Source organism: Anolis sagrei, chromosome 11 (assembly GCF_037176765.1).
Source record: "Anolis sagrei isolate rAnoSag1 chromosome 11, rAnoSag1.mat, whole genome shotgun sequence".
NCBI lineage: Eukaryota > Metazoa > Chordata > Lepidosauria > Squamata > Dactyloidae > Anolis > Anolis sagrei.
In genome coordinates, this window is record NC_090031.1 from 28,568,953 (window position 1) to 28,591,715 (window position 22,763).

Sequence of the window (22,763 nt, forward strand, 5' to 3'; positions counted from 1 at the left end):
CCAGTTCTCATTGTTTCCCTCTCGCCCCGCCTCCTTCTCTCCTGATTGGCCAGGAGGCTGAAGTGGCGTGAGCTCACCCATTGGTTAAGGCGCTCAGGAGGTGGCCAAGCCTCCTCCCAGCTGCAGAGCGCCAGCCAATCAACGCCGAGCCGGCAAAGGGGCGGGGAGCGGGAAATTCAAATCTGACAGCTCTGTTTTATGCATAAAAAGGCTGTATTTTGTGTACACTGTATGCTTTGCTTGACGAATTATTGCGGCTTTGCATCCTTTCCAGCTGGGTCGCAATAAAATCAACTCGGTGGCGCTTCCTTCAGCTTTGGTGAGATTCTTTTGGGAACTTAGGGAAATCTTTTAAACTGCATCTTCTTTTCTTTTGCTCACCAAAGTAGCGAGCCCTCTTTGGTGGGTCTGCAGGGTCTCGCCTTCGGGGTGAGACCCTTCCAAATTCCTCCTTGACTTCACATCCACCATTGTTTGAGCCCATAGAGTCCATAGTGTCCATAGTGCTCTCTGGGTGTAGGTGATCTACAACACCCAAACTCAAGGTCAATGCCCATCATTGTTTGGGTCCACAGTGCTCTCTGGATGTAGGTGGACTACAACTCCAAAACTCAAGGTCAATGCCCACTAAACTCTTCCAGTATTTTCTGTTGGTCATGGGAGTTCTGTGTGCTAAGTTTGGTTCAATTCTATCGTTGGTGGAGTTCAGAATGCTCTTTGACTGTAGGCAAACTATAAATCCCAGCAACTACAACTCCCAAATGACAAAATTAAGGGATGTTGTGTATGAGGTGGGCAAGCTTGTTTTCAACACAACCAAGAGATTCAAATGACTAGATCTTCTCTTACTGTAAAGGCTACTTGGTAGTGGAATAGACTCCTTGAAGGGGCCAAAGAACCATTAAGGCCAACCCTTGTTATGTAGGAATTAGCAATTAAAGCATTCCTGAAAGAGGTCCATCCAAACTCAGCTTAAAGACTTCTGAAGATGGAGAATCCACTACCTTCGGAGGCAATGGCAACCATTCATAAACTGGGAGGCAAAAACCCGCAAAAACAGCATATCCGCGAAAAGCGAACCACGAAGTAGCAAGGGAACACTGTATTGAGAATCCGTTCCAATTTCGGTCCAGATACATCATTGTTTGAGTCCACAGTGCTGTCTGGATATAGGTGAACTACAACTCCCAAACTCAAGCTCAATGCCCACCAAACCCTCCCAGTATTGCAAAGGAAGAATAAGCTTCCAGTATTTTCTGTTGGTCATGGGAGTTGCATGTGCCAAGTTTGGTTCAATTCCATTGTTGGTGGAGTTCAGATTGTAGGTAAACTATAAATCCAAGCAACTACAACTCTTAAATGACAAAAACAACCCAATTCCACCAGCAGAGGTGGCCCTAGGTAATTTTCAACGGTAAGCAAACAGTATTCCCCCCCCCCCCAAACCAATCACTGAAATGTATTTTCTGTTCGTCGTGGGAGTTGTGTGTGCAGTATTTGGTTCAGTTCCATCATTGGTGGAGTTCAGAATGCTCTTTGATTGTAGGTGAACTATACATCCCAGAAACCACAACTCGCATATGTCAAGGTCTATTTTCCCTCAAGAGTGCCTCAAGAGTGCCCCTGAGCAAAATCAACTATACTGCAAATGCTTACTTTGCGTAATGGGTTGAGCCGCCCCTGGGTCCAGATCCATCATTGTTTGAGTCCACAGTGCTGTCTGGATATAGGTGAACTACAACTCCCAAACTCAAGCTCAATGCCCACCAAACCCTTCCAGTATTTTCTGTTGGTCATGGGAGTTTCATGTGCCAAGTTTGGTCCAATTCCATTGTTGGTGGAATTGCAGATCGTAAGTGAACTACAAATCCCAGCAACTACAACGCCCAAATGACAAAAACAACCCAACCTCACCAGTATTCAAATATGGGCGTATGGGGTATTTGTGCCAAATTTGGTCCAGTGAATGCATCCTGCATATCAGATATTTAGATTACGATTCATAACAGTAGCAAAATAACAGTTTTGAAGGAGCAACAAAAGTAATGTTATGGTTGGGGGTCACCACAACATGAGGAAATGCATTAAGGGGTCGCGACATTAGGAAGGTTGAGAACCACTGATGTAGATAAGTTACTTTTTGGGAGGGGTTTGGGGATAAGTTCATCTCCAAGCTTCCCTTGCATAGGAATCCACGACATGCATAAGACCTACCATGGTTGCCTTTTCTCTTGGCATCTTCTTTGGACGGTTGCAATCTCCCCGAAATCTGGAGGAAATGGGACGGTTGTGCCCAATTGCACAAAGCTCTTAAGCAAAAAGGTCTGGGGTTATTTACGGGGGGAAGTCCAACCTATAAGGAGCCTCCCCTTTTCCTCCCAAGGTGTGGAGCAAGAACATGGTGTGCAATCTCTTAATCTTGCCTCAAGAGCTTGGCACCGTTTGCTACTTGCTGAGTTGTGTCATGATCTCCTCCTCCGACAACAACACAATCTGGGCTTCTTTTTTTGGGAGGGGACAAAAAAGAAAGATTGCATGCTACCTTATGTAACATCCTTCCTGGTTATTCCAAACATCAACCAACACGCCGTAAAGCAGGGGTCGCAAAAATATGACCTGCGGGCCAGATATGGCCCTCCAAGATCATTTGCTCACCCTAAATTTTACACTGAGGGTCGTTGTAAGTCTGAAATGACTTGTAAGACCACACCAACAGCACTCCTAATGTACTCCTAATGTACTCAACTCTCGCATCCACCAAACTACCCAAACTACAGCCCGCGGGCCAAATACGGCCCTGCAAGATCATTCATTCACCCTAAAATTTATACTGCGGGTCGCTGTAACTCTGAAACAATGTGAAAACCCACAATAACAACAATCCGAATGTACTTGACTCTCTTGTCTGCCAAAAGCAGGCCCACATTACCCAAACTACAGCCCGCGGGCCAAATATGGCCCTGCAAGATCATTCATTCACCCTCAACTTCACCCTGAGGATCACTGTAAATCTGAAACAATGTGAAAGCCCACAATAACAACACTCCTAATGTGCTTGACTCTCTCGTCTGCCAAAAGCAGGCCCACATTACCCAAACTACAGCCCGCGGGCCAAATATGGCCCTGCAAGATCATTCATTCACCCTAAAACTTACATTGCGGGTCACTGTAAATCTGAAACAATGTGAAAGCCCACAATAACAACAATCCTAATGTACTTGACTCTCTCGTCTGCCAAAAGCAGGCCCACATTACCCAAACTACAGCCCGCGGGCCAAATGCGGCCCTGCAAGATCATTCATTCACCCTCAACTTCACCCTGAGGATCACTGTAAATCTGAAACAATGTGAAAGCCCACAATAACAACACTCCTAATGTGCTTGACTCTCTCGTCTGCCAAAAGCAGGCCCACATTACCCAAACTACAGCCCACGGGCCAAATATGGCCCTGCAAGATCATTGATTCACCCTAAAATTTACACTGCGGTTCGCTGTAAGTCTGAAACAATGTGAAAGCCCACAATAACAACAATCCTAATGTACTTGACTCTCTCATCTGCCAAAATCAAGCCTAAACTACCCAAAATACAGCCCGCGGGCCAAATATGGCCCTGCAAGATCATTCATTCGCCCTAAAATTTATACTGCGGGTTGCTGTAAGTCTGAAAGCCCACAAGAACAACAACCCTAATTAACCTGACCATCTTATCCAGCAAAGGCCGGCCCACACTACTCAAACTATGGCCCGTGGGCCACATATGGCCCTCAAATATTATTGACTCACATTAGACTTTAGACTTATGATCATCCTACTTCTGAAACGACTTGAGGGCTCACAACAACAACAATCCTAATTGACTTGACTCTCTCATCCACCAGAGGCAGGCCCACAAGACCCAAAGTGTGGCCCGTGGGCCAGATACGGCTTTCCACGGCCATTTCCCCAGCCCCTGCAATAAACTTCAGACTGAGGGTCACAATAAGTCTGAAATGACTTGAAGGCCCATAACAAAAACAACAATCCTAATAAACTTGACTATTTTATCCAGCAAAGGCAGGCCCACACTACTCAAACTATGGCCCATGGGCCACATATGGCCCTCAAAGATTATTGACTCACATTAGACTTTAGACCTGATCATCCTATTTCTGAAATGACTTGAAGGCTCACAACAACAACAATCCTAAGAAACTTGACTCTCTCATACATCAGAGGCAGGCCCACAAGACCCAAACTATGGCCCGCAGGCCAGATATGGCCTTCCACTGCCATTTCCCCAGCCCATGCAATAAACTTCCAACTGAGGGTCACAATAAGTCTGAAATGAAATGACTTGAAGGCCCACAACAACAACAATCCTAATAAACTTGACTATCTTATCCACCAATAGCCCTCCAAGATAATTTACCCACCCTAAATTTTAGACTTAGGGTTACCCTACATCTGAAACAACTTGAAGGCCCACAACAATAACAATCATAATTAACTTGACTATCTTATCTGCCAAAGGCAGGTCCACACTACCCAAACTATGTCCCACAGGCCAGATATGGCCCTCCAAGATCATTGACCCACCCTAACTTTAGACTTGGGGTCGCCCTCAGTCTGAAACAACTCGAAACAACAACAACAACAATTTTAACAAACTTGACTTTCCCATCCACCAAAGGCAGGCCCACACTATGCAAACTACGGCCCGTGGGCCAGATATGGCCCTCAAAGATCATTGACTCACCCTAGACTAAAGCCACCCTACATCTGAATGACTTGAAGGCACACAACAACCACAATCCTAATGAACTTGACTCTATCATCTGCCAAAAGCAGGCCCACACTACCCAAACTTATGACCTGCGGGCTAGATATGGCCCTCCAAGATCAATGACTCACCCTAGACTTTACACTGAGGGTCGCCATAAGTCTGAAACAACTCGAAAGCTCACAACAACAATCCTAACAAACTTGACCCTCTCATCCACCAAAGGCAGGCTGACACTATGAAATCTATTGCCTGTGGGCCAGATATGTCCCTCAAAGATAATTGACCCACCCTAGACTAAAGTCACCATATATCTGAATGACTTGAAGGCACACAACAACCACAATCCTAATTAACTTGATTCTCTCATTTGCCGGAAGTAGGCCCACACTATCCAAACTTATGACCTGAGGGCCTGATATGGCCCTCCAAGATCACTGACCCACCTAAACTTTAGACTTCAGGTCTCCCTCAGTGTGAAACAACTTGAAATCTCACAACAACAATCTTAACAAACTTGACTCTCTCATCCACCAAAGGCAGGCCCATACTACGAAAACTACAGCCCGTGGGCCAGATATGGCCCTCAAAGATCATTGACCCGCCGTAGATCTTGTTGTTGTTGTGGGCCTTCAAGTTGTTTCAGATGTAGGGTGACCCTAAGTCTAAAGTTTAGGGTGGGTAAATGATCTTGGAGGGCCGCATCTGGCCCTCGGATCATAGTTTGGATGGTGTGGACCTGCCCTTGGCGGATGAGATAGTCACGTTTCTTACATCTGAAACAACTTGAAGGCACACAACAACCACAATCCTAATGGGCTTGACTCATCTGCCAAAAGCAGGCCCACACTACCCAAACAATGACCTGTGGGACAGATATGGCCCTCCAAGATCAATGGCTCACCCTAGACTTTAGACTTAGGGTTGCCCTACATCTGAAACAACTTGAAGGCCCACAACAACAACAATCCCAATGAGCTTCACTCCCAGTCTGAAGGACCATGAGTGCAGTTATTCATAATTACGTTTCCAAGCATGGATGGGTGTATCAAAAGTCTTTACCATTTTACTCCGGAAAAGGAGTGCCCGTATTATAATTAGATTACAATAAAACATGACACAGCATCCACACTGGGAAAAAGGAACATTTGCCAGGATTTCATCAAGCAATTCTGGTCTGTGTGTCTCAACAACACCTTCCTTCTTCCTGTTTGACATCTCCAGAATATCTCATCTTCGCCCATCCAGCCTCCACATTGGTGAGATATAGTTCTCACCAATCAGGAGACACCAATGGCCCTCCATCCAATGATATTGCAGGTTATAGCGAGCGTCGTAAACATGTCCAAGAGCCCAGCCAATGCCCTCCACCATCACCACACTGCCCACCACCCAAGGGAAGGCTTTCATATGTGGACAATTCCATCCGAGACTTTATGTGTTTCCTCCACCACAGACATCCCAGTGTTCCTTACTCTCTCCATTGGTGTGGAATTTGTATGACCCCGCCCACTGCCTCTCCTTTGACCCTTTCCTATTCTTTTCTATGGCACACAGCAAACAGAGGAATTGACTGGCAACTGAACATACTAGAGACGTTCAGGGAGAATTCACTGTGATGTATAGGAGTTGTAGATCCTGGGATGTATAGTTCACCTGCAATCATGGTGAATTTTCCCCATAGACCTCCAGTACTTCATGCTGGTCATGCGGGCTCTGTGTGCCAAGTTTGGTCCCATTCCATCTTCGGTGGAGTTCAGAGTGCAGGTGAACTATACATCACAGTACTACACTCTGAACTCCAACGATGGACCTGGAACTAACTTGAGACACAGAACCCCCATGACTAACAAATTACCCCATAAGGTCTTTGGAAGGATTTAGAGGAGTTGTAGTTCACCTACATCCAGAGCACATTATGAACCCAAACAAGGATGGATCTGGACTAAACTTGGCATGCATACACAATATGCCCAGATTTGAATATTGAATGGTTTTGAGGGCAATTAGCCTGGACATTTTCAGGTTATAGGTACTGGGATGTATAGTTCACCTGCACTCTGAACTCCACCGAAGATGGAATGGGACCAAACTTGGCACACAGAACTCCCATGACCAACAAATGACCCCATGACGTCTTTAGAGGGATTTGGAGGAGTTGTAGTTCACATTATGAACCCAAACAAGGATGGATCTGGACCAAACTTGGCATGCGCACCCAATATGCCCACATTTGAACACTGAAGGGTTTTGAGAGTAACTGTCCTGGACATTTTGGAATTGTAGGTCCTGGGGTGTATAGTTCACCTGCAATCCATGAGAACACTGAACTCCACCAAAGATGGTTTTGAGAGGAATTGTCTTGGACATTTTGGAGTTGTAGGTCCTGGGATGTATAGTTCACCTGCAATCCATGAGAACGCAGAACTCCATCAAAGATGGAATTGGACCAAACTTGGTACACAAAGCCCGCACGACCAGCACAAAATACTGGAGGTCTTTGGGGAAAATTTACCATGATTTGGGGGAGTTGTAGTTCACCTACATCCAGAGAGCACTGTAAACTCAAACATCAATGGATCTGGATCAAACTTGGCACACAGACGTGATATGCCCAAATTTGATTACTGGAGGGTTTTGGGGGGAACTGACCTTTCTTTCTAGGAGTTGTAGTTCACCCACAACCAGAGCACACTATGAACCCAACAACGATGGATCTGGACCAAACTTGGCATGCATACCCAATATGCCCAAATTTGAATAATGGTGGGTTTTGAGGGGAATTGGTCTGGACATTTTGGAAATGTAGGTCCTGGGATGTATAGTTCACCTGCAATTCATAAGCACTCTGAACTCCACCAAAAGATGGAGTTGGGCTGAACTTGGCACACAGAGCCCCCATGACCAGCACAAAATACTGGGGGTCTTTGGGGAAAATTCACCTTGATTTGGGGGAGTTGTAGTTCACCTACATCCAGAGAGCACGGTGAACTCAAACATTTTGGAGTTGTAGGTCCTGGGATGTATAGTTCACCTGCAATCCATGAGAACACAGAACTCCACCAAAGATGGAATTGGACCAAACTTGGCACACAGAGCCCACCATGACCAGCACAAAATACTGGAGGTCACCTTGGTTTGGGGGAGTTGTAGTTCACCTACATCCAGTGATCTCTGTGAACACAAATACCAATGGATCTGGACCAAACTTGGCACACAGACCTGATATGCCCAAATTTGATTACTGGAGGGGTTTGGGGGGAACTGACCTTCCTTTCTGGGAGTTGTAGTTCACCCACAACCAGAGAAACTGACCTCCACCAATGATGGACCTGGACCACAATTGGCACACAGAACCCCCATGATGAACTCAACCTACAGGGGGCGTTTGAGGGGATGGACTCATCATAGTGGGAGTTGTAGTTTACCCTACAGCCAGAGAGCACAACAATTGGCACACAGAACCCCCATGACGAATTCAATCTACAGGGGGCGTTTGAGGGGATGGACTCATCATAGTGGGAGTTGTAGTTTACCCTACAGCCAGAGAGCATACTGGACCCCACCAATGATGTACTTAGAGAAACTTGCCCAATGCAACAAACTTGAAATACTGATGGAGTATTAGAGGTTTGACCTGGCATGATGGGAGTTGTAGTTCACCCGCAACCTTATGCCTTTTGGACAATTAAAAAATGACTTTTCCAACGCTGGGTACCCAAGCTAATTTTTGATGTATATGCCTAATAAGAATCTTCCAACAAGCCAACTAATTATAATATTTTGAGAATAATAATGTTCAAGCATCACCGCAAAGTAGTTTCCAAAGGAAATATTCAGTCCTGGGTGCCATATTTAAAGAAGGATACGGATAGTTTGGAAGCGAGAGAAGCGCAACAAGGACGAGAAGAAGGAAAACAAGAGGAAGGAAAAAGAGAGAAGAGGAGAAAGGAAAGGGAAATAAGTACAATATTATTGACCATATCAAGGCTAACCTGAGTCAAAGGATCCACACCGACTGTCAAAGAAATCCCCAAGTCTTCGCTTCGGATGATGCTGTCATCACATCCACAAAAGTGCAAAACCACTCAATACATAATGCCGTGTCTCAAACTAATCCCAGGAAGATCAGGCGCTGCTCTTGCTTCTCGTTCCGACTTGGGTGCAGCTTCCTGGGCTAAGTATAGCTTTGGAGGTGCTTCGGAGAGGGTTGACGCCTGATCCACGGGGCTGGCAACGCTGCGGCCCGGAGAGGCCAAACTGGATCGGCCACAAATTTCGGGACGACTCACAGCCGGGGAAGATGCTGCGGTCGACAATTATCCATGCAAAGGAGGCTGAGTCACCCCAACGAGGAGCCGAGGAGAGCGTCCCGGCGTCGTCACCCAATGCTCAAGCCACGCAGCCTTTCGTTCTACAGCGGCAATGATAGATAATTTTGAAACAACACTTGATTTTGGTACCGATGGGACCTTTAACTCAGGGTGCTTCCAGGCAGCACCAAATTGTGGGTTTTCCATTAGGGGCAAAAAAACCAAACCTTTCCCTATACAATCCAAAGCTCTCACATAACAGCTGGCTTAGATACTCTCATTGGAGTAGACACCAGCAACGAGGTGGCCAGCAACTCTGTGAGTGGGATTACACAGGATCGGTTTCAATGAATGCGTACTATGGATATATTTGGCTGGAATTATACAAGGGGCATTCATTAAAGATTTCCCCTGACCCACTTCTATTTATCACAGGATGCTGAAACTGCACATGTGTAAAGATATAAGTCTCTATAGCAGCGTTTCTCAATCTGGGGTTGCGACCCGGGGGGGGGGGGGGTCGCGAGAGGGTTTCAGAGGACAATTATCCATACAAAGGAGGCTGGGTCACCCCAACGAGGAGCCAAGGAGAGCGTCCCGGCGTCGTCACCCAATGCTCAAGCCACGCAGACTTTAGTACGACGGCGGCAACGATAGACAATTTTGAAACAACACTTGATTTTGGTACCGATGGGACCTTTAACTCAGGGTGCTTCCAGGCAGCACCAAATTGTGGGTTTTCCATTAGGGGCAAAAAAACCAAACCTTTCCCTATACAATCCAAAGCTCTCATATAACAGCTGGCTTAGATACTCTCATTGGAGTAGACACCAGCAACGAGGTGGCCAGCAACTCTGTGAGTGGGATTACACAGGATCGGTTTCAATTGATGCGTACTATGGATATACTTGGCTGGAGTTATACAAGGGGCATTCATTAAAGATTTCCCCTGACCCACTTCTATTTATCACAGGATGCTGAAAATGCACATATGTAATGATATAAGTCTCTATAGCAAAGTTTTTCAATCTGGGGGTCGCAAACCCTGGGGGGAGGCTGTGAGGGGGCTGCTGATGGTCTGATGGTACTGATAGTCTTTGGAACTCCCTTGGCAAAGAAAGCTGAAGATCTCTCCGCCTGTCATTCTTTTCCACCAAAAGCCCTTCTTTGCTGTGATTGGCCAGCCTCTCAGATAATGGGAGGGCTGTTTCTGACACACCATGCGAGGAGGGGAGAGCAGGTGTGCTCAGTGCATAGAAGCATGGTGCGCATGTGCAGGCGAGGGAGATCATGCAAGACTGGAGGGAGGCTCAGGCCAGCAAGACCCTTCAAAACATGGGAGTTCTGTGTGGAAAGTTTGGCCCAATTCTATCATTGGTGGGATTCAGAATGCTCTTTGATTGTAGGTGAACTATAAATCCCAGCAACTACAACTCCCAAATGTCAAGGTTTACTTGCCCTAAACTCCACCAGTGTTCACATTTGGGAATACTGAGTATTTGTGGCAAGTTTGGTCCAGATATTTCATTGTTTGAGTCCACAGTGCTCTCTGGATGTAGGTGAACTAAAACTCCAAAACTCAAGGTCAATGCCCACCAAACCCTTCTAGTATTTTTTCTTGGTCATGGGAGTACTGTGTGGCCAAGTTTGGTTCAATTCTATCATTGGTGGGGTTCAGAATGCTCTTTGATTGTAGGTTAATTATAAATCCCAGCAACTACAACTCCCAAATGACAAAATCAATCCACCCCCCAACTCCACCAGTATTCAAATTTGGGTGTAACGGGCATTTGTGCCAAATTCAGTCCAGTGAATGAAAATACATCCTGCAGATCAGATATTTACATGACGATTCAGAACAGTGGCAAAATTACAATTATGGAAGTAGCAATGAAAATAATGTTATGGTTGGGGGTCACCACAACATGAGGAATTGTATGAAGGGGTTGCGGCATTAGGAAGGTTGAGAAACACTGCATTAGGAGCAAAAAAAGAAAACCCATACCCTTCCCTACACAATCCAAAGCTCTCACACAAGAGCCGACTTAGATACTGTCATTGGAGCAGAGGCCAGCGATGAGGTGTCCAGTAACTCTGTGAGTGGGATTACACAGGAACAAAAGGCTGAAATTTCTAGTGGACATCTTGCAAGCTTTGAAAATGAGCAGCCAATGAGTCAAAGAGGAAAAGTGTGTTCCTGTGGAGTTATTCAAGTTATTCTTGGCATCGTCCTTTCTGAAGCACGCGAGGATGAGGCGGGGACGGACGGACGGACGGATGATACCGAGAGTGATTCGACATCCGGTCCTTCGGGTCTCAGTTGGGAGGGACGCTGCTTTGCCTCCATTCCTTTTGCGTTCGTCAAGGGACGGTTGAGGAGCTCAGTCATTTCAGGATGTTGTACTGGACGGAATAAGTCCCAAAATAAAAACAGTCACTGAAAACTGTGTGTTTTTTGGTACTGTTGCATTATCCAGGTGGAGGCCACTAGGAGGCGATAGAGAGGCATACGTAAAGGTTTTCCCCTGACATTAAGTCTAGCCGTGTCCAACTCTGGGGGTTGGTGCTCATCTCCATTTCTAAGCTGAAGAGCCGGTGTTGTCCGCAGACACCTCCAAGGTCATGTGGCCAGCATGACTGCATGGAGCGCCGTTACCTTCCCGCCAGAGCCGTACCTATTGATCTACTCACATTTCCATGTTTCTGAACTGCTAGGTTGGCAGAAGATGGGGCTAACAATAGGAGCTCACTCTGCTCCCTGGATTTGAACCATAAACCTTTCGGTCGGCAAGTTCAGCAGGTCAGCGGTTTAACCTGCTGCACCACCAAGGGGGGGGGGGGCTTAATAATAGGTACTGTTCCATTATACAGGCAGACGCCACTAGGGGGTGATAGAGAGGGGATAGTCCATTTTAATAATAATAAAATACTCACAATCTCTGAGGATGCCTGCCACAGATGCACGCTTAACGTCAGGAGAGAATGCTTTAGGAACATGGCCAGGCAGCCTGGAAAACACACAACAACCCAATATTTCCGGCCATGAAAGCCTTCGACAATACAATAACTATTAATAATTAATGGAATCAGAAAATACCTAATCCAAGCAATGCCAGTTCCATAAATCAAAAACAACAATTATTATTATAATACTGTTATAGAGAATGATATACACATCATCGATAAGAATAATAGTATAGAAATGTGGGCCACAATAGATAATCAACAACAACAACAGTAATATCAAATCATAGCATTGGAAGGACCAGAAGGTCCTATCAATAATAATAGTAATAATAATAATAATAATAATAATAATAACAACAATAATGTTGGAAGGGACCAGAAGGTTCAGTCATTATTATTATTACTATTACTATTATTAATGTTGGAAGGAATCAGAAGGCCCAATAATAATAATAATAATAATAATAATAATAATAATTTTGGAAGGGACCAGAAGGCCCAATAATAATAATAATAATAATAATAATAATAATAATAATGTGGGAAGGGACTAGAAGGTCCAATCAACAACAACAACAACAACAACAACAATAATTCTGTTGGAAGGGATCAATAATAATAATAACAATAATGTTGGAAGGGACCAGTAGGTCCAATCAGTAATAATAATAATAATAATAATAACAATAATAACAATAACAACAATAACAACAACAACAATAATGTTGGAAGGAACCAGAAGGTTCTATTATTATTATTATTATTATTATTATTATTATTATTATTAATGTTGGAAGGGACCAGAAGATTCAATCATTAATAATAATAATAATAATAATAATATTTTTGGAAGGGACCAGAAGGTCCAATCAATAATAATAATAATAATAATAATAATAATAATACTGTTGGAAGGGATCAATAATAATAATAACAATAATGTTGGAAGGGACTAGTAGGTCCAATCAGTAATAACAATAATAATAATAACAACAACAATATTGTTGGAAGGTTCAATCATCATCATCATCATTATTATTATTAATGTTGGAAGGGACCAGAAGTTTCAATTAATAATAATAATAATAATAATAATAATAATAATAATAATTTTAGAAGGGACCAGAAGGTCCAATCAATAAAAATAATAATACTGTTGGAAAGGATCAAAAGGTTCAATCCATAATAATAATAACAATAACGTTGGAAGGGACTAGAAGGTCCAATAATAATAATAATAATAATAATAATAATAATAATAATAATAATAATAACAATAGCAATAATAATGTGGGAAGGGAGGGACCAGAAGGTCCAATCAATAATAATAATAATAATAATAATAATGTTGGAAGGGACTAGAAGGTCCAAACACTAATAATAATAATAATAATAATAATAATAATAATGTTGGAAGGGACCAGCAAGTTCAATTAATAATAAATTTAATGCTATTAATTCAATAATAATAATAATAATAAGTTAGAGGAAAACTCAAGTCTTATTCAGTAATAATAATAATAATAATAATAATAATAATAATAGAAAATAGAGTGCAAAATTTGGAAATCAAAACGGAAAGAGAAGAAACAACAAAATAAGTAAGTAAACATCTAAAGACACAGAAAAGACATGGCACGCTGCAGTGCTCAAATATGACCACTGGAGGGAGGCAGAGAGCACGTGCCCATAGATCTAGCCAAGGGAAGAGCGCCGGCGCGGGAGGGGCAGCTTGAGAGGGGGAGGAGCCCGGGCCTAAGGCGAGCAGCCAATCAGAGCAGCGCAAGGGAGGGGGCGGGGCTTAGTTTGAACTTCAGCAAAGCAAGAGAGTGGGCGCGCCAGTTTTGCAAGAAAACAAGGTGAGTCCACTCATGTTTTCCCCTAATTGCAATTAGGAAACGTGAATTGCATGCAAATTAAGCAGCCTCCAAGCAGCAGAGTTTGGAAAAGTTTATTTACTTTGTCTTCATTGTGTATATAACCCCCTGAAACTCCATCAGTACTTGGAGTTTGTGATGTTGGGCAAGTTTACTCTGGGTGCATCATGGGTGGGGTTCAGTGTGCAGGGTAAACTACAACTCCCACTATGGTGAGTCACTGCCCTCAAACCCCTCCAGTTGGTTGAGTTAGTCATGGGGATTCTGTGTGCTAAGTTTGGTCCAGGTCCATCATTGGTGGAGGTCACAGTTTCTTTTGTTGTGGGTGAACTACAGCTCCCAGAAAGGAAGGTCAGTTTTCCCCAAACCCCTCCAGCAATCAAATTTGGGCATATCAGGTCTGTGTGCCAAGTTTAGTCCAGATCCATCAGTGTTTGGGTTCACAGTGTGCTCTGGATGTAGGTGAACTACAACTCCCCCAAATCAAGGTGAATTTTCCCCAAAGACCTCCAGTATTGTTTGCTTGTGATGGGAGCTCTGTGGGCCAAGTTTGGTCCAATTCCATCTTGTGTGGAGTTCAGAGTACTCCTTGATTGCAGGCGAACTATACATCCCAGTACCTACAACTCCAAAATGTCCAGGCCAGTTCCCCTCAAAACACACCAGTATTCAAATGCGGGCACATCGGGTACACAGGCCAAGTTTGGTCCGGATCCATCCTTGTTTGGGTTCGTAGTGTACTCTGGATATAGGTGAACTACAACTCTCAATCTCTCCAAATACCTCCAGTTATTTTTGGTTGGTCAGGGGGGTTCTGTGTGCCAAGTGAGCTCCAGATCCATTGTTGGTCTTGTTCAGAGTGCTCTTAGACTGCAGGCAAACTATACATCCCAGGACCTACAATTCCTATCAATCATGGTGACTTCTCCCCAAACCTCTCTAGTATGTTCAGTTGTTGATCAATTCTGCTTGGACATGTTTACGGCGCTCACTATAACCTGCAATGTCAAAATGGACGCCCCACACACACAAACACACACACATTTTCACTTTTATTATGTGTATTGATAGATGTATACATTCTTATTCTTATTCTTATTATTGCTAGCTTTACCCACCACATGTTGCTGTGGCCAACCTTCCCTCCCTCCCTCCCTTTCTTTCTTTCTTTCTTTCTTTCTTTCTTTCTCTCCTTCCTTCCTACTTTCCCTCCCTCCTTCCTTCCCTCTTTTTCTTCCCCTTGTACTTTCCCTTCTTTCTTCCTTCTCTACCTGTTTCTTTCCTCCCTTCCTTTGCTCTTTGGTTCCATCTTTTCTTGTCTCCTTCCTTCCTTCACTCTCTCTTTCCTTCCTTCTGTCATTTTTTATTTCCCTCTCTACCTTTCTTTCTTCCCTTCATTCTCTCCTTCCCTCTTTCTCTCCTTCCTTCCTTCCTTGCCTCTTTTTCTTCCCCTTGTACTTTCCCTTCTTCTTTCTTCCTTCTTACCTGTTTCTTTCCTCCCTTCCTTTGCTCTTTGGTTCCTTCTTTCCTTGTCTCTTTCCTTCCTTCCTTCGCTCTTTCTTTCCTTCCTTCTCTCATTTTTTCTTTCTTTCTCTCCTTCTTTCCCACTTTCTTACCTTCCTTCTCTCATTTTTTATTTCCTTCTCTCCCTTCCTTCTCTACCTTTCTTTCTTTCCTTCATTCTCTCCTTCCCTCCTTCTTTCCCTCTTTCTTTCCTTCCTTCTCTCATTTTTTATTTCCTTCTCTCCCTTCCTTCTCTACCTTTCTTTCTTTCCTTCATTCTCTCCTTCCCTCCTTCTTTCCCACTTTCTTACCTTCCTTCTCTCATTTTTTATTTCCTTCTCTCCCTTCCTTCTCTACCTTTCTTTCTTCCCTTCATTCTCTCCTTCCCTCTTTCTCTCCTTCCTTCCTTCCTTGCTTCTTTTTCTTCCCCTTGTACTTTCCCTTCTTCTTTCTTCCTTCTTACCTGTTTCTTTCCTCCCTTCCTTTGCTCTTTGGTTCCTTCTTTCCTTGTCTCTTTCCTTCCTTCCTTCCCTCTTTCTTTCCTTCCTTCTCTCATTTTTTATTTCCTTCTCTTCCTTCCTTCTCTACCTTTCTTTCTTTCCTTCATTCTCTCCTTCCCTCCTTCTTTCCCACTTTCTTACCTTCCTTCTCTCATTTTTTATTTCCTTCTCTCCCTTCCTTCTCTACCTTTCTTTCTTTCCTTCATTCTCTCCTTCCCTCCTTCTTTCCCTCTTTCTTTCCTTCCTTCTCTCATTTTTTATTTCCTTCTCTACCTTTCTTTCTTTCCTTCATTTTCTCCTTCCCTCCTTCTTTCCCTCTTTCTCTCCTTCCTTTCTTCCCCTTCCCGTGTATATTTGCTTTGTGTGTGTATATATGCATATATGTGTGTTTATATTTGTGTATATATATGTGTTTGCATAGATATGTGGTTTTGCGCATGCATTGTAATGTGTTTTTTTTTTTTGTTTTCTGGCTTTTAAAGTCTTTTCTGCTGTGTTCTTCAATGTTTTTATGAGTGTTGGTCACTCGTTGGTCTGAGAGGTTTATTGTGTCCAAATTTGGTGTCAGTTCATCCAGTGGTTTTTGAGTTCTGTTAATCCCACAAACAAACATTACATTTTTATTTATATAGATTATTATTACTCTATGTTTCTCTCAACTGAGATGCAAAGTGGTCCCAGTGGTGATCAGCACACTGGGTGCAGTGCCTAGACACTTGGGAAGTGTCCGACATGTGATCCAATACAACAGCCAGCAGAGTGATCTTGTCTGCTGTGGACTCATCTTGTTGTGTTTCTAATAATAATAATAATAATTGGCACACTGGGTGCAGTGCCTGAAGACCTTGGCCTGCACTCAAGCACAATCAGCGCTGACAAAATTACCATCCGTCACCTGCCAGCTGGAAAAGGCCACCCTACTGGGATCTGCACGCATTATTTGCCGATACATCACACAGTCCTAGACACTTGGGAAGTGTCCGACGTGTGATCCAATACAACAGTCGGCAGAGTGTCTGCTGTGGACTCATCTCGTGGTGTTTCAGATGATAATAATAATAATAATAATAATAATAATAATAATAATAATAATAATAATGTTTTTCTATAGATTGTGACCTAAGGCAGCTATTATTAAGGTAAAAGTAGTCCCCTGACATTAAGTCCAGTCATGTCTGACTCTGGGGTGTGGTGCTCATCTCCATTTCTAAGCCGAAGAGCCAGCGTTGTCCGTAGACACCTCCAAGGTCATGTGGCCGGCATGACTGCATGGAGCGCTGTTATTAGGGACCAGAAAATAAATCAATATTTTTATTTTATTAATAATAATAATAATAATAATAATAATTGAGTACTATTTTTGGTACTAATGTTGGAGAGTGGTCCCTGGTCAAAAAAAGTTGGGAACCACTGCTATATGGAAATCTAGTATATTAGAATATTACTCTCATTGCTCTTGCATAGAAGATACCAATAGCGTTGCACGGGATATGGATGAGAAACTTGTCCCAACTTAACCAGAATCCCCCCTTTTACCCCAATGAATAAGGGCAAGAGCATGGCCTCCTTGGCTTGGCGGCAGCACCAGATCCTCCCCGAGTTGGAGGAGAGTCCAGAGCCGGACCGGTTCCGAAAGAAGCCCTCCTTGGACCTGCGGCGCTCCCTCCGCAAGAGGATGCCCCTCCGGGAAACCGGCGTCAATTTCGCCGAAAACCCGACCTGGGAAAGTTTGGAGGCCAAGGAGAAGCCGGGCCGCCTCCGGAGCAGCCTCAAGAAGGCCTTTGGGACCGCCTCCCAGGTACACCAGCCAATACCATTCCGTTCTCCAGTTGGAGGCCACAAGGGGGCGATAGAGAGAGAAGAACGTTCTACATTAGAGAGGTGGAGGGTGGCTTGAAGTAGAAAGACCCTTTCCCCCTGTTTTCCTGTTATTCCCCCCACGAATGTCCCTTTCATGGAAACAACTGTTCTTTATGAAATGGGGCACTGTTCTGTTATCCAGGCGGAGTCCAGAAGTGGGCGACAGAGAGTTCATGTTATGGAGGTGGAGGGTGGCTTGAAGTAGGAAGACCCTTTTCTCCTGTTTTCCTACTATTCACCCCACGAATGCCCTTCGTGAAATCAACCTGCCTTTATGAAATGGGGCACCCATCAGTTATCCAGGTGGAGGCCACAAGGAGGCGATAGAGAGAAGCATAGTCCATGTTACAGAGGTGGAGGGTGGCTTCAAAGTGGAAGACCCTTTCCTCCTGATTTCCTGTTATTTCCCCCATGAATATCCCCTTCATGGAAACAGTCTTCCTTTATGAAATGGGGCACTGTTTCGTAATCCAGGTGGAGGCCACAAGGGGGCAATAGAGAGAGAAGAATGTTCTACATTAGAGAGGTGGAGGGTGGCTTGAAGTAGAAAGACCCTTTCCCCCTGTATTCCTGTTATTCCCCCCACAAATGTCCCCTTCATGGAAACAACTCTTCTGTATGAAATGGGGCACTGTTCTGTTATCCAGTTGGAGGCCACAAGGGGGCAATAGAGAGAGAAGAATGTTCTACATTAGAGAGGTGGAGGGTGGCTTGAAGGAGGAAGACCCTTTCCCCCTGTTTTCCTGTTATTCCCCCCACAAATGTCCCCTTCATGGAAACAACCCTCCTTTATGAAATGGGGCACTGTTCTGTTATCCAGTTGGAGGCCACAAGGGGGCAATAGAGAGAGAAGAATGTTCTACATTAGAGAGGTGGAGGGTGGCTTGAAGGAGGAAGACCCTTTCCCCCTGTTTTCCTGTTATTCCCCCCACAAATGTCCCCTTCATGGAAACAACCCTCCTTTATGAAATGGGGCACTGTTCTGTTATCCAGTTGGAGGCCACAAGGGGGCAATAGAGAGAGAAGAATGTTCTACATTAGAGAGGTGGAGGGTGGCTTGAAGGAGGAAGACCCTTTCCCCCTGTTTTCCTGTTATTCCCCCCACAAATGTCCCCTTCATGGAAACAACCCTCCTTTATGAAATGGGGCACTGTTCTGTTATCCAGTTGGAGGCCACAAGGGGGCAATAGAGAGTTCATGTTATGGAGGTGGAGGGTGGCTTGAAGTAGGAAGACCCTTTCCCCCTGTTTTCCTACTATACACCCCACGAATGCCCTTCGTGGAAACAACCCTACTTTATGAAATGAGGCACTGTTCCATTATCCAGGCAGAGTCCACAAGTGGGCGACAGCGAGAGAATGGTTCATGGTATGGAGGTGGAGGGTGGCTTGAAGTAGGAAGACCCTTTTCTCCTGTTTTCCTACTATTCACCCCACGAATGCCCTTCGTGGAATCAACCTGCCTTTATGAAATGGGGCACCCATCAGTTATCCAGGTTGGGACCGCAAGGGGGCGATAGAGAGAGAAGCATTGTTCATGTTACAGAGGTGGAGGGTGGCTTGAAGGAGGAAGACCATTTCCCCCGTTTTCGCTGATTATTCACATGTCATACGCAGTGATTGTTTCGACCACAGCAACATGGGTTGGGGAAATAGCAGGGAATTGGGAGGAATGGTCTTCTTCCTTCAAGCCACCCTCCAACTCTGTAACATGGATCATTCGTCTCTCTCTAACACTCTCTAAGAGAGATATATATATATATATATATATATATACACACACACAATATATTATATTATTAGCATAGTACAATATCAGTATTATATATTACTATATTGTACTATACCATTATATTGTAATATTATTAGTCATATTACATGTAATATAAAATATATAATTATAATATTGTATTATTAGTAGTAGTATTATATTATGAGCAATAAAGAACTAGTATAGTCTTCATAGTTCACAACAACATATGTACAATGTGATTAGTTGATACAACTGATCACATTGTACATATGTTGTTGTGAACTATGAAGATTATACTACTTATTCTTTATTGATCATTATATAATACTACTAATAAAGGACACATAATGTCCTTTAATGAGATTTAAAATGATATTTCTCTGCCCATGTGGATAAACTCCTTCAGCAACTCATGAAGCAAGAACACACTCCAAACGCTGTCTCTCCCTGCTTCTCTCTTCAAACGGTCTCTCTCTGCACCTGATAGCTGGAGCCTGAACAAAAATGTAACAGTATTCAAAAGTCCCAGGCTCAGCCTGCTCCCCAGGAATAGCCTGACCAATCAGCTTCATCTTATTTTACAGTTGACACACATTAACTGATTTCTTGCATGCTCCAACACCCCTCCTTGTGTTTACATTCAAAAATAGACAAATTACTCAATACTACTAAATGTTTCAGAACACCCAACTGTTAAGTTAACACATCGGCCAGGTTCAAGTTAGTATTGCAGTAAACAAGGTGTGTATGGAAGACAAGGCAAGAAAGGACACAGAAGGAAGGCAGAAAGTAAGAAACAACTATTGTTGAGTCAAGCCTCCAACTTTCCCTACAAATTTTAGTTGTTAATCCTGGGAGGAGTTAGGATTTTGACTTTTATTATCTTGTTAAATGAAATATTAAATTCCTTGTTTACTGTTCACCTGTGTAAATCCAGCTCTGTTCCTGGCGAGGTCAGAGCACCTTCAAGAATTAGCTCAGGGAGCAAAACGTGCACCCTGTAATGCTATTTCTCCTTTCAGAAAATCCAGGGCCACTGCCGAGGTCCGGCCCGGGCGCTGGTGGCCTCTTTGGCCAAGATCCCGAACTGTGACCCCCAAGCCCGTTGTGCCCTCGGCCACTCGACCCCAACCTCCAGGGCTAGGATGATGGGCTCTCCCTCGTCCAGCGAAGGCTCCCCCCTTCGTCTCCAGAGGAACCGCCTTCCGCCCCGGAGGTCCTTGAGGGCCGCTGCCTTGAGAAGCCCCTACGCCTCTCCTGCCTCCGCCATCCAAAGGAAGTGAGTCTTGCACCACCTTCATGTCATCCCTAACCACAGAACCCCTCACTTTGGGATGTGTTCCAAAGAGAAGACCTCTCTAGGCATATCTGAAGACCTCCAGCATGACTCAGTGGTCAACATCTGCCACAAGTTGGCTATAGGACTCCTACGGAGATTCTCCAGAAGTTGGCTATAGAAATGTGTTGGAGGACCTAAAGGTTCCCAGAGAGATCCTCTAAACATTGGCTATAGGACTCCTATGGAGATTCTCCAGAAGTTGGCTATAGAAGTTGGCTGGTATTGGAGGACTTAAAGATTCCTGGAGAGATCCTCCAATCGTTGACTCTAGAATTGTCTTGGAGGACCTAAATATTCCTAGAAAGATCCTCTAAACGTTGGCTATAGAAATGTTTTGGAGGACCTAAAGATTCCCAGAGACGTTCTCCAGAAGTTAACTATAGAAATGTATTGGAGGACCTAAAAATTCCCAGAAAGGTTCTCCAGAAGTTGACTATAGAAATGTATTGGAGGACCTAAAGATTCCTGAAGAGATCCTCCAGAAGTTGACTCTAGAAATGGATGGGAGGACCTAAACATTCCTGGAGAGATCCTCCAAATGTTGACTCTAGAATTGTCTTGGAGGACCTAAATATTCCTAGAGAGATCCTTAAAATGTTGGCTATAGAATTGTCTTGGAGAACCTAAGGATTCCTGGAGAGATCCCCCAGAAGTTGACTATAGAATCATACTGGAGGACCGAAAGATTTGCAAAGAGGTCTCCTCGCAGGAAATCTCTACAGTGACTCTACTATCCACTTCTATCGTTTGCATAGTGATTCCTAGAGAGGTCCTCCAAACTTTGACTATATAATTTCTTTGGAGGACCCAAACATTCCTAGAGAGGTTCTCCAGTCATTGAGTCTAGAATTGCGTTGGAGGACCTAGATATTCCTACAGAGGTTTTCTTTCGAGGGATCTCTGTAGTCCTCTAGTGTGACTCTATGGTCAGCTACCAGACATTGAGCATATAGAATCACATTGGAAGGTCTACGGATTCCTAGAGGAGTCCTCTCAAAGAGTGTCAAAATCTATTTGGGAGTCTCAAGTTTCCTAGAGAGACATGAATGGTAGTATTGTTCCTGGAGGATATAGATTCCTAGAGAAGTTCTCCAGTAGACGGCCATGAACTCTCCCTGGAGGACTATAGAGATTCCTATAGAAGACTTTCCCGGAATCTAAGTTTATACTGTGGTCGAATTCCTCCAGAAGTTTCAGTGGAGGGCCTAGAGAGAGGTCTTTTATCTAGGAATATCTGGGGTCCTCCAGCACAACTTGATGGTCCACTTCCTCCAGAAGTGGAACATGGAGCTCACCCTGAAGGACCTTAGAAATCCCTAGAGAGGCCTTACCACTTAATTCCTGTTGCAGACGAACCGATGACGGCTTGGAGAGTGTCTCCCGCGGCATCCGGCGCCTCAAGCGCCTCTCCCAAGCCTTTAATGACATCATCGTCCAAGAAGAAAGGTGAGCATCCATTTCTGGGGGGTGAAAATGGAGGGATCTCTTTTGATCTGGGGGCCTCGCCCCACTTTGATTGTGTTCAAAGATGCCATACAGATTCACATTGGAAACCCAATTCAGGCTGGAAACCCATTGAGTGACTATGGGGTGAGTCACATGCTCTCAGCCTCAAATTTCCCCCAAAGGCCTCCAGTATTTTTTTGGTCCAATTCCATCTTGGGTAGATTCAGAGTGCTCATTGATTGCAGGTGAACTATAGATCCCAGTAGCTACAACTCCACAATGTCCAGGCCAATTCCCCTCAGAACCCACCAGCATTCAAATTTGGGCACATAGGTATGCATGCCAGATTTGGTCCAGATCCATCATTGTTTGGATTCATGTTGCGCTCTGGATGTAGGTGAACTACAACTCCTCCAAAGACCTCCAGTACGATTTCTTGGTCGTG

General features: G+C 44.2%; 2 protein-coding genes across 3 annotated transcripts in view; one reads left to right on the forward strand and one right to left on the reverse strand.

Annotated features, from left to right (window-relative positions):
- TRPV3 (transient receptor potential cation channel subfamily V member 3) overlaps nt 1-8,993 on the reverse strand; it is a 39,791-nt gene extending 30,798 nt beyond the window's left edge. The window contains exon 1 of the mRNA XM_067472088.1: nt 8,757-8,993. The gene's annotated coding sequence lies outside the window, so the exon portion shown is untranslated. The remainder of the gene's footprint in view (nt 1-8,756) is intronic.
- Nucleotides 8,994-13,824: 4,831 nt separating this feature from the next.
- Nucleotides 13,825-22,763, forward strand: part of PIMREG (PICALM interacting mitotic regulator) — a 12,135-nt gene continuing 3,196 nt past the window's right edge. For both annotated transcript variants that reach the window (XM_067472089.1, XM_067472090.1), the window contains exons 1-4: nt 13,825-13,900; nt 17,471-17,719; nt 20,556-20,812; nt 22,223-22,318. In XM_067472089.1, coding sequence (XP_067328190.1) covers nt 17,480-17,719; nt 20,556-20,812; nt 22,223-22,318 — 593 coding nt within the window. In that variant the 5' untranslated portion in view covers nt 13,825-13,900; nt 17,471-17,479. The remainder of the gene's footprint in view (nt 13,901-17,470; nt 17,720-20,555; nt 20,813-22,222; nt 22,319-22,763) is intronic.